The sequence below is a fragment of the Eschrichtius robustus genome, chromosome 3 (genome assembly GCF_028021215.1).
Source record: "Eschrichtius robustus isolate mEscRob2 chromosome 3, mEscRob2.pri, whole genome shotgun sequence".
NCBI classification, from domain to species: Eukaryota; Metazoa; Chordata; class Mammalia; order Artiodactyla; family Eschrichtiidae; genus Eschrichtius; species Eschrichtius robustus.
Window position 1 is genome coordinate 126,356,843 of NC_090826.1, and position 12,559 is coordinate 126,369,401.

At 39.1% G+C, this 12,559-nt stretch overlaps 1 protein-coding gene across 1 annotated transcript; it reads left to right on the top strand.

Annotated features, from left to right (window-relative positions):
* The first annotated feature begins 423 nt into the window (after positions 1-423).
* Positions 424-3,491, top strand: LOC137760705 (lymphotactin-like). The gene is made up of 3 exons (XM_068537618.1): positions 424-484; positions 2,311-2,425; positions 3,329-3,491. The coding sequence occupies exons 1-3, from the start codon at positions 424-426 to the stop codon at positions 3,489-3,491; spliced, it is 339 nt and encodes a 112-aa protein (XP_068393719.1).
* Positions 3,492-12,559: the final 9,068 nt, after the last annotated feature.

The window sequence follows — 12,559 nt, forward strand, 5'->3', positions numbered from 1 at the left end:
GAGGCAGGAGGGGGAGATGGACCACAGTGACCACCCACCTTGTTTCCTTTACACTGTCCCTGTGCTGGGCCATGACACTGGCATGGCCTTGGGGCATGTGTGCAGTGGAAGGTTTGAATTTAGACTGGTGGCAGGAGATGAGACAACTACGTTTCTTTTGTGCACGTATTTGGTTTCACGGACACATTAACCACAGGAGGAGGAGAAAAGGCCACAAGGTGTTGGGTTAGTATGAGTGGAGACAAAGGAACTTTTTTTTTCAACCAAAGAAAGCATCAGTATTGCAAAGACTTTCCGTGATTCCACACCCATCTCGAAAGCCCCCTCTCACCACAGGAAGTGCGCTGATCACTGGAGGAATAAAAGAGACTGAAAGGATCAGTTCCTCAGCCTCTCGCTGCACAGCTCAGCAGGACTTCAGCCATGAGACTTCTCATTCTGGCTTTCCTCGGGATCTGCTGTCTCGCTGCATACACTGTGGAAGGTAAGTCAAAATCTTATTTATGAGATAAGCAGCATCTACATATGCAGGCAGTGGCCACACATTTTGGTTTTGACTCAGGCTTTGACTGGAGTATACTTTCTCCGAGCTAAGCCTCAGGCTCCCCATGTGCAAAATGGGAATAATTTGACTCTAGGAGACTTTGTAGATTTCGAAGATAAAACTTGGTTACAATCTGGGCTCCTATTTTTCACAACTGGGTGATTTGGGGTAAATTTCTTCACCTCTCTGTGCTTATGCTTACTTATCTATAAGAAGAATGTTATAACCGATACGCTTACCCGGGATTAAAATGAAATAAATATTATGATCACTTATTAGGTTTCCACACAAGTCCTAACTTCTTGATTAATGTTAGCTGTGGAATGGTGATGACGATTGTATATACCTTTGAAGCTTTTGCCTATTTAATATTGATCTTGATAAATTCTCGAAAATTTTGAGAGTTCACAAAGTGGGAATGAGCTAGATGGTTTATGTTCTGAAGCAAAACAATGTTTTCTATGAAAACAAAAATGACTGGTAGCTCATACCTTTACACCCAGGAAATCAATATTACATTAAGTGTGTAGGAGAGTCTGTTATTACTGCTATGAATGTTTTTCCTGCTGATGATCAATTTCTTGAGTTTATAAAAGACCATAAGTGCTAACAAATATCAATGTCTTATAGACAATCAAATAAACCTACAAGACATACCCAGATGAGACTTAGTTATACTGAGACTTACCTGAGCATTCTACACATATTTCTTAAAAGATCATTTTTTTCCCAGCTGGTTGGAGTATATTTCTCCTTGTGTCTCTGGCAACAAGAGGGAATATCCTTTGGGTATAATTAATGTTTCAGTTAACTCTCCTTTCAACCTCTTAATCCGTAGACTTATTACTTAGACTAGAATATCTGAACCTGATCATGAATCCCAAAGGTGTCCATAAATAGAGATGGCAATGTCTGCAACTCCCTGAAATTGTGCCCCAAATTAAAAAAAAATATTGATGAAGCCAAAACTTTAGGCCAAATGTTGTCTTAACCATGGCTGGCTGGCATTTGTCTGAGAAAACAGGCTGCCATTTGGTAGAAACCCATGTACGGGTAGGGGAAATAAGACTGAGGAAGACTGTAGACACTTGGGTATTTCCCTCTTTCACTGCATTCAGAGACAGTTCAGCATTAAAAGTAAGTTGGCAAATGTAGAGGGTTAAGAATGTGCAGGCTGGATATTGTGTGATGGAGAGAAGGAGAGCTGAAGAGCAATGGTAGTGAACACCTGGTCAGTTTCATGTTTTTATAAAAAGCCTTCTGACCCCAGCAACAATATAGCTCAAACTTCATCATCATTGGATATTATTTAAGATGCTTTTTTGCTGAATATTTCTCTGAGAAATATTCTCTGAGAATACTTGCTTCCCTGAGTAACAAATGCCAGTCTCCGGCTTAGGAGTAAATCAGCACTTAGAAACCCTTTTTAGACTTCAGAAAACCCTTACTATTATTAACTCTCCCAAGTTATTTTCCCTTCTCCAATGTAAGATGTTCTCTAAACTTAGAAAGTTTAATCCTCCTGGGACATTTCTATTGAGGATGAGTATTTAATGAACTACTTCCCTTACATATTTCACATTTTACCATTTAAAATGAGGACACCTTTATTTATTCAGTCAAAAATGAGCTACCTCTCCCACATTTAGTGTTGCCTTCCTCAAATTACTCTTTATCAGATCACTCTTTATTTTATTTACAACACTCTAACATTGATAGTATTAACAATTATATTTTATTTTTGTTTGCTTGGTTTTCTTTACCAGGTGTGGGGACTGAAGTCCCAGACAAGACCATCTGTGTGAGTCTGACTACCCAGCGACTGCCAATTAAAAAACTCAAGACCTACACCATCACGGAGGGCTTCATGAAAGCAGTGATGTGAGTTGCTCTCCCCCAAATCTGGGCTTGATGGAACACAGTATATAGAAATGCTGCCCTCCTCAGGAAAAATGTCAACAAGGAGGAAATCCTCAACGTAGCCAATAGTCTTTCTGTTTTTCCATATTTACCATGCCTTTATGTAGCCCCAAACAATGTTTATGACAAAAAATTGGCAACCAAGTGAAGAATATCACCCTCCTTTCTGATTTATATTAGCAGAAGAATCTAACTGGGAACCAGATGAATAATATGCTCAGTCCTGAGGGTTAGGTTTAGAGCTGGCTGGTTCAGATCAGGATTTGACCATAGAGACACACTGGTGTGGGATGCCTCCCTTCCCATCCCTCCCCTTCCCTGTCTTTCTCTGCCCTTATGGTGTGCTGGAGTGGAGTGCCATATTTTATCAGTTGCCATATCTCAAGGAATAGTGTCAACAACTAGCCTACATGGTACCATTCTCTTTCTAGGATCTCATTTTCAGAATAGTAACTCTTCCCAACACACAATTGCAACGTTACCCCCAAAACTATGATAAAGAAATCACCTTTTGTCCAGAAAATAAGATGAGTGTGTTTAAATTTGAAAAAGAAGATGATATGTAATAATTGGACTAGATGACCTCAAATGTCCAGTTTAATTACATCACCTGGTAGCAATGATGAGAAAAGGAGCCTGCAGTTTATGCTGAACCAGGGATCTGGGTATTACCTGGAGCTATTTCTCCTTTATGGCAAAATAGATTGCAGAGGAAAGATTTTCATTTATATTCTCCTGAATCTGAAAGACTGTTTTGTCCAGTCATTTCTGCACAAGATCTCTTATATATGATCTGATCTTAACTTCTGGTTCCAAGGCTTTGAGGATGTGACTAACTTTGTCTATCTTTTCTTTGCATTGCAGATTTATTACCAGACGTGGCCTTAAAGTCTGTGCTGATCCACAAGTTGAATGGGTGAAAAAAGCAGTCCGAACAATAGACAAGTCCACCAGGAGAAATGTGAGCCAGACCAAGCCTACAGGAGCCCAACAATCCAACAATACAGCTGTGACCCTGACTGCGTAGTGACCCTCTGGCATCTTGTCCCCTCACTAGCCAGCCAGCTCATTTCCCTTTAAAGCTCATGGACTAATTACATTATGTTCACCTTTTATAAAAGTGCTGCATGAGTCAAATTATTTTTTATATTTTTATTTTTTATGTCTTTCATATTAATTTAGATGGTCTTATTAATAAATATTTATTATTAAGAATAGTCCCAAAGTTTATTCATTACATATTGGGAAAGATAATACATCATTTGTGTTCTATTTCTGTCCTAACTGTACTTCATTGATGGTATCCATGATGGGAGAGATTTTAGTCAGTGTTTATCAGAGATGAAAGCTATATTCATCATTCTTAGGTTCTAGAGTAAAATGGTTCTCTACACATGAGTCATAGTTGACACCTGTGATAATGACAATTTAATATCTATTTCAACCTGTCTTCATAATGGAGTTCTTTTTTTATGGAATAAGCAAGAAAATCATCCAACAATTATTGGGTCCCCATACTGAGGGTTCGCTACTCAAAAAGTGGCTTCATTCAAGTTTGATCTGGAGCAAATTCTCATACCTCTGTGCTTCATTTGATCTCCTGTAAAAGAAAGAAAAAAAAATATCTTGCCAGTTCTTTCATTTGTCAAAGTAGCAAGGATTAGACTTTTGATGAAAAGATACTTTATTCTAACAAAAATCAGTTCTCCTCAAATTGGGCAATGATCTCACTGTCTTTCTGTGATTCCCATAATTGTCACTACTCTAGTTATCATACAAGTCATGTTTTTTGTTTTTTGGGGTTTTTTTGCCAGTAAGGTTTTTAACATCCCAAACTGTCACCTGGAACATGTTTTGAATGTGATCACAATTTGCAGTAAAGTTTTAATTAAAGTTACTTCATCTGGTCACTAGACACCCCAGACTTATGCCCTCCTGTTCTTATTAAATTGCTAATTTGATTCATGTTTAAGACTCTACTATCCAAGTAGTTGATGATGTACACGTTCACTTCTATCTGACTTTAAATAGTTAAGAGCTGATCATACCTTGATAACTTCAAGGGAAGAGAAAGGACTAACTGTTTTCTAGTCCTAAGGGGACACTCAACAATGTCAAGTATTTTTAGAGTGTTACCTGAGGGCAGTTTGTTGGAATCAGCTTACTTCTAATCATCCAACTAGTGAACCACAGAGGAAACCATTAAAACACTGCCTCATAGTGAAAGGTGGGGTCATCTACCCTTCCTCATTGCTATTTGCCCACAATAATTTTCAAAGCTGGTTTTCAAGAAAACACTGAAAAGAAAACACCTGTTTTATGAGGGGAGAAACATAGCAAAGTCAAGTCACAGAAGATGAAAGGAAAGTTTCCTGAATGAACATGTACTTGCATTTCCCAAATGTCTCCCAAACCCTAGAGGTTTTCATGAGATAATAATAATATGACATGTGGAAGGTTATGGGTAAACACATTTTACTAACTTGGCACATTATCTAAGGTGGCTATATGATGCTAAGTGGTTTCAACCAAATAGTGCACATAAATTTTAACTAATTGACTGGATGTGTTGAATCATTTAGGTGGGACCTGTGTCTACTAACTAAAATGCTGTGGTTTAATGGATTTCAATTCAATTCAAAGAAATAATCTAAGAAGAAGAGATCTTAAAATATTAATTTTTTTTAGTGGCTGGCGACCCCCCTTTTGTGCTCTTGTGGTGTCTTATACTTAACTTTAACCTAAAACTTACCAATTTATATTGAAATTGCTTATTTGCCTGTCTGTGCTTCCCCCACCCCAATCCTGCAATTAGACTGGAAGCTGCTTGTGTGTATTATTACACCAGGTCCCCAGTGCCTAGCATAGAACTGTGTGTGGGGAGTCAATTGATATTTGTTGGATGAATGGGAGGAATAACACATATTACATTATTTCCTTCATTCTACTCTTTCATATTTCTAAAATTATATATAACACAAAATAAACTTAATTAACAGAAAGTTCAATTCAGCAAACATTTTTGGGTACTTGCTATAAGACAGGCACTGTGTTAAGCTTAGTATACATCAAGATAAGTAAAACACCACTTCTGCTCTCCAGGAACTCCCAGTCCAGCGGATGACACTATGATGTAAGAAAACCAATTGTAGTCGAGCGTTTGAAACAGGTATTAATATGGGCATGCTCAAGAGAGAAGGGAATAATTATCCTGAGAATGTTCTCTAAATTTTTTTCTGAATTTATATATAATTATGAATGACTATTATTAATAAGAAATGGAGGATGCATCCTAAGTTGGTTTGAAGAAAGATGTTGTCACATATTTCTCTCTTCTCTAAGAAATTCTTCCACTGTGATTGTAATATTTGTAGAGTATTCTATTCTTTCCTAGATATTTGATGTAACAATACAGTGAGTATAAAACTGTTACTGCAATTTAATTGGTGAGAAAATTGAGCCACAGAGAGCTTGATTGTCTTGGCTAAGAGCATACAGTTATTGAGAAACTGAGCCTGATCTCAGAGAGCAACTTTCTGTGATATCTCAGCCTCAGGAAGGAGAGTGATAATGTACAAGTCTTCTTAGAGTGGGCATGATGTAGGCAATCTCTGAGCAGGGCCACATTATCTCACCAGTCTCAGATTTTTAAAAATAAATTAGAAGTATTTGAAGACTATAACAAGTACTTCCCATTTGACTTTTTCTATGCAATTATTTAAAAATATTTTTATTTTATCAAAGTAATACATGAACATGGTCAAAAGTTTAAGTAGTACAAAAGGAGTACTAATGAAAATGGATAATTCCCTGCCCTATTCTTCCTGTTTTCTAACCTTCCTCCTCACAGACAACTGCTTTAACTCTTTTAAGCTGATGGTTCTTCTGATAGTCACCTTCAAATCACCAATGTTTGGTCACCATTAATTCCTGGGCTATCAATTTTGGGCATTGTTTGTGGCTGCCTTTATGATACATGAAGATTTAGTTCGCTTCTTCCATTCTCTGCATATAATTATGCCGATATTTTAATTATCTATGTTTATAGATTTAGGTAATGTACCTATCATTTATTTCTTATTTTGTCAACTGTGGACCATACTTCTTGACTTTCCATTTTGTAATATTGTTCTGTTGTCTATAGCAAATACTTAAATAGTTTTTACTATGTAACCAGCACTATTTCATTGATTTGTAAATGTTAAGACATTTAATCACATTATAGACCTCAGTTAAAGACAAAACACCTAAGACATAAACTATTGGCTTGTGTTGGATAGAGTTCAGATTTGAAGCCATGGAAACCTGGCTCCAAGTTCATGCTCTTGACCACTATGTCATGCTGCCTTCCTCGCTTTAGGATCCAGTTTCCTGAAGACCAAACCATATGCAATATACCCATGAAAAGTCTACTAAGACCTACATAATATCTTCATTTAACCAACCTAATTAATTAATTAGCTCATTCATTCAGTAAATATTTGTTGAGGGTCTATTATACGCCAGAGGCTGTAACCATAAGCAGAACAAAGCCCCTGCTTTCACAGAGCTTACATTCTGATAAGATGTGCCTTCTATTCCTTACTCCAGGGTATTTATTTGTTTATTTATTTATATATTTTTTTATATTGACGTATAGTTGATTTACAATGTTGTGTTAATTACTGCTGTACAGCAAAGTGATTCAGTTTTTTACATATATGTATATTATATATGTATATATATATTCTTTTCCATTATGGTTCATCACAGGAGATTGAATATAGTTCCCTGTGCTATAAAGTAAGACTTTGTTGTTTATCCATTCTATATATAATAGTTTGCATCTGCTAACCCCAACCTTCCACTCCACCCCAGGGTTCTTTTATCTACTTACTCAACCAACAGATTCTTATTGAGTGCCTAACGTAGTTCGGACGCTTTGCTGAGCACTGGAACGCAGTGGTGAAACCAGACACAATCGTTACCTTCAGGGAGCTTACACAACTAAGCAGACAATTTCAACAATACTGTAACCTGTGATGATAGGGGAAACAGGGAGTGTGAAGTTTGGGCAGACAGGAGCAAACCTGTCCAGGTCTTAGCAGGTGGAGAGGGTCAGGACAGGCTTCCCCTTGAAAATAGCTTTTAACCTGAGACCTAAAGAATGAGTCAGAGTTATCGAGGAGAGTTCAGTGCAATCCAGGCAAAGGAACAAGCAACACATGAAAAGACCAGCAGGCGAGAGAAATCCAGATGCATTAAGAAAATGAAAGTAGTTTAATATGACTGAGAGACAAAGCTAAGGTTTGACAACAAAGAGAGTGTGAGCAAAACGTGAGGTTAGAGAGATGGAGGAGATCACCAATGGCTTTGTCTGCCAGATGGAGGAGTTTTACTCCATCCTAAAGGTAGTGGGAAATGACGCTGGCTGCCAGGTGGTAAACGGAGTGCAGAGAGGAAGGCAGGAGCTGGGAAGACAGTTGGGAAGTGGCTCTGGGCCTGATAAATTTTGAACTTGGCCTGGCATGCTGTGACACATTTTTCCTTTTCCTCATGGTTTTTTTCTGCTTAGCCCGGGAGCACGTTAACGATGCACAATTGCCTAACTCTGGCTGTGTAGCCCCGCTGTACATGCCAAATGCCTCAGACCAGCAAATCCAATCACTGCTTCTTTGGATGTGGGGAGCCAGGTTTGGGATGGGAAAATATTGCAATTATGGGACTTGCTTTATTATTTACACTTTTTTATTGGCTGAGCCAAGACTGGATCTGTGGAGCCAAGATTGAAGCCAACCACCAAGAGGAAGGAGAAGGCAGGGTTGAGAGGCCGTAAACTTGATATCAGTTGGGTTTTAGACTTCCACAGACCAATCGTTTTGGGATTTATTCAATTTTCTGAATATTTGTGAAGCAACTGCTGAGTACAAGGAGCACAGGATCTAGTCTGGTATCATAAAGCCCATGATCTCATGGGGAGAAAGTGCAGTCACCAAAGCCATTCCCACTTGAATGTTCCAAACAACTTAGCTCAGGGCTCACCTCCTCTTAGAGACCTTTCTGATGTCCCCAGCCTAGGTGACATCCCTCTCATGGGCCCACTCAGCCCCTGGGCTTACCTCTACTATCATTCATATCACCCTGAAATACAAGTTTATTTTTCTTTACTTTCTATCTTACTTAGTAGTCAGGGTAGGGACTACGAATTTGATCTCTGTGTACCTAGTACCTGGTATAGTGCCTGGCACATCATAGGCTTCCAATAAATTTTTGTGGAATATACACTACATTATACGTATCTGTACATTAGTAGTTATCATAAAGAGCTATAGGAATGCAGAAGAGAGAATATTTAAATCTGTGCTGGGAAGTTAGGAAAAGCTCTGCAGAAAAGGTGATATAAAAACTGTACCTTTAAACCTGAGAAGAAAAATGCCAGGATGAAACAGTAGGGGTGGACACTCCTGCCAGAGGGAAGTGTGCGAATGAGAAAGCACAGAGGCAGGTAAATCAAGGCCTGTTCAGGGAAACTGCTCATTTCTGGTGGGGTGGCTGGGGTATAGAGCTCAGAAATCACAGAGGAAAGGAAGCCAAGGCTAGATTGAGATCACCCAGAGTGCCATGCCAAATGGTGTGGTTTTAAATAGCGGGTCCCAGGGAGCAGCATAATAAGATCTGACTTGGAGGAAGGCAGAAAATGGTTGAGGGTGGAGGGGAATAGTGAAGTGAACACTGAGTCAGGTTGGAAAAGATGGGTCCAGCCTGGAGGATATGGTGGCCTGAATTAGATTGTAGCAGTGAGGGGCTTGAGACAGAATTAGAATGGCTTGGTTATCAACTGGATGTGGAGAATAAGTTAGTTTGAGGAGTTGAAACTGCACTGAGGTTTCCAGCTTGGGTGGCTGGTTAAGAAACAGCACAACTGATTGGTAAGATTTTAGTCTAATTTCTGGTGTGGTTACTAATAGACTCTGAAGAAAATAAATAGTACCAAGGAAGAGATGCAGAGAAGGAGGAGGTCTGAAAGACTAAAAAACTGATTATCAGCCTTAATACTCAAGTAATTCAGACTTAAAGCCCAAACTACATTTCTATCCCTGTTTGACAGACTATCTTTTTACAAGGATGAGGTAAAAATAAGACTGAATATCTGTGAAACTCTTTATGCCCCTTGGGGAAAAAAGGTACATATAAAAGGAATACAGTATCCACTGGGTGAGTCACCAGCGTTATTTTAAGAGGGATTTGTCACATGGCAGTGAGAGGCAGAGAGGAGCAAAGATATGAATCCATAATGAGAACAAAAAAGAAATGAGGTGAAAGAAAAGGTTTTGAGTGGGAGTTAGGAGTGCCCAAGCATGACAGCAAGGTGGAGTCTGATGAGAGAGGTCGAGGGAGAAGGTCAAAGGGATTTTTTTCTTTCTTTGGGAGGAAGTAGTAAAAATTGGGACAGACTGCTGAGAGTGGAAGGCCAGAGCAGTGACCTGGAATTATTATTTTGGAAGCTAGGAAGGAAATTTAGAGGAATCTCTGCTGAGAGAAAGTTGCCACCCACCCCTGCCTCCCCCCTCAATCCTCCCAAAAGAAATTTCAATCAAATACAAGTGATATATGTTGATTTCCTTTCACACTGTGTTGCCTAGAGTAATTGCTAAGGCTGTATAATTTGCTTCCTCCTGAAACTTGTGATTTCTCTCATCAAGGTGGAATTGCTGAATGAGATATTTAGGAAGAAGTTTCACATTATAGAGTAAGGAAACAAAAGGCCACATGGCTAGACTGAGATGATCTTAACCAGAAGCACCAGATGCTCTATGAGGGAAGAGTGGATTCCCATTTCTCTGAAGCCTGGGTAAGGGAGATGGGTGGGTGGAGAGATGGATGGGTGGGTGGAGAGATGGATGGGTGAGAGGAGAATTGGCAAATTAACCTGTCATAAGCAGCGGGTGAAAGAGGAGAGAAGAATAGTCATGTGCTCTCTCTATCTCTCTCTCCCCTTCTTGCTCTCTGGGGTAGACACTGGTGTGGTAGTTAGAAGTGTAGCTCTGCTTGGTATACATTTGTATACTGGCTTTACCACTTACTATATAGGTGACCATGGGGAAATTCTTCAATTTCTCTGTGCCTTAGGTTGCCTCATTTATAAAATTAGAATAATAATAGTGCTGACTTCATAGGATTATTGCGAGGGTCAAAGCACTTAAAACAGAGCCTGCACATAGTGAAGACTCAATAAATGATAGATTTTATTATCCCTAGTGGATAGGTTGGGATGGGAGGTGGTAAAATTGAGGGTAGATATAAAAGGGAATAGATCAAGCATCTATAAGATTTCCTGTATGCTCACATTTACTGGTTGATACTTCTGTCTTCACCATTTAGGCAAAACTAGGTTTAATTTTCTAAATAATTGCATTTAACTCATCAAGTCATAAAGTGTTCTATGGAATATTTGTACCATGAGAGAATCCATTTAAAAAAAGATACTATAGTCAAATGTATTTAGGAAATGATCATACCATCCTCCTCCTGTTGGAGAATCACGGTGACATAGCTTGTCAAAGTCTCTGAAAAGTACTATGAAAAAGACAGCCATTAAACCTCACTTAGATCTGTGTGCCAGCTAAGAATTGTCACTTGCCATGTGCCTCTACAAGAATTAAGTCACTAGCCACTGCGGTTGCTGACCTTCAACACACCCTGAAAGGAGTTCAGTGTGGAGATCAGGAATGAGGCACTCTGAGAAAAACTAGCAGAACAGGCCTTTCAGATAGATATTTTCAGGAGATTTTATGAGCCCAAATTCTTGCATCTTCTCATATCCAGAAAAACACTAAAATCATTAACGGAGACATCTGCTCCTTGTGACTAGCAGCAAGCCTCTGCCAAAATGTGTGCCTGATTGCATGTATCCCCCTTCACCAAAATCACATATATACTAACCCCCCAACCCCACCTCTTCAGAGCAGTTTCTCAGAGCTATCTGAGAGGCTGTCTCCCAGGCTATAGTCCTTATTTTGCCCCAAATAAAACTTAAGTCACAATTCTCATGTTGTGCATTTTTTTTCTCAGTTGACAGGTGTTTCCTCAAGTTAACCTGAGTACAAAGCTTCTTTCCATATGCCATTGATAAACATCCCAAGAATATCTATTGAACATAAATTCCTCAAAAGATTGGAGACCAAAAATGTCTCAGATCCATAATCCCAAAAGAATAAAACCGTAATCCATCAATAGCATCAACACAATCAGAAAAAGGAATCTAAAAAGTGTTCCCTCACTTGTATCTCTGTAACCTGCTGGAGGCTGGAGTCCCAATTTTGGAAATGTCTGATGTTCTGGAGTGTGTTGTGTGCGTGTGCATGTGTTCATGTAAGGTGCTCACAGACTCTTCGGTTCCTTTATATTGTTAATTAACCAGGTACTGCATAAAGTATCTACCTACTAGCGCTCACTGAATACCTACTATGAATGAGAGGTCATGCTAAGTATCAATACTTTGGGGCCAAAGTAGATATGTGAAGGGTTCTAAACTTTCCTCTTTTGGTGGCTTTGCCTATGCTCTTCATTGTGCCTGGAGAGTGACATTCTTTCTCCTCTTTCTCTTTCTCCAATCATCAGTGTGCATCTCAGGTACCACTTTCTCTAAGAAACCTTCCCCTCTCCTTCCAACTGGATCTGATCTGTGGCTTCTCTGAACCTTCAGGACTTTCTTATGACGTTCATTTTACTCTGCTGTGAGTTGTAGATATTTATGAACTACTTATCCCTCAAAAAATCGGAACCTTTGGCAGGAGGGACTGTGTCTTATTCGTCCCTGTATTCTCTGTAGCACCAACAACAGGGCTTTCCCATCATCTGAGCTCAACATATAGCTGCTGAATTAGAACTATTAAAAGAAACATAAGACATAGTCGCCATCACTTAAGGTATTTAGTATGTAGTTGTGGAGATAATACCTACACATGAAGATGTAATGATAACAGAAGATAGGGGTGAATGATAACTGCCTAGTTAATGGAATGGATGGAGGATGACAGTATGTTTCTTTCAAAGAATAAACTCCACTTGACTGGCAGTGGCTGCCTGACATTCTGTATTGGGTGCAATCTTGAG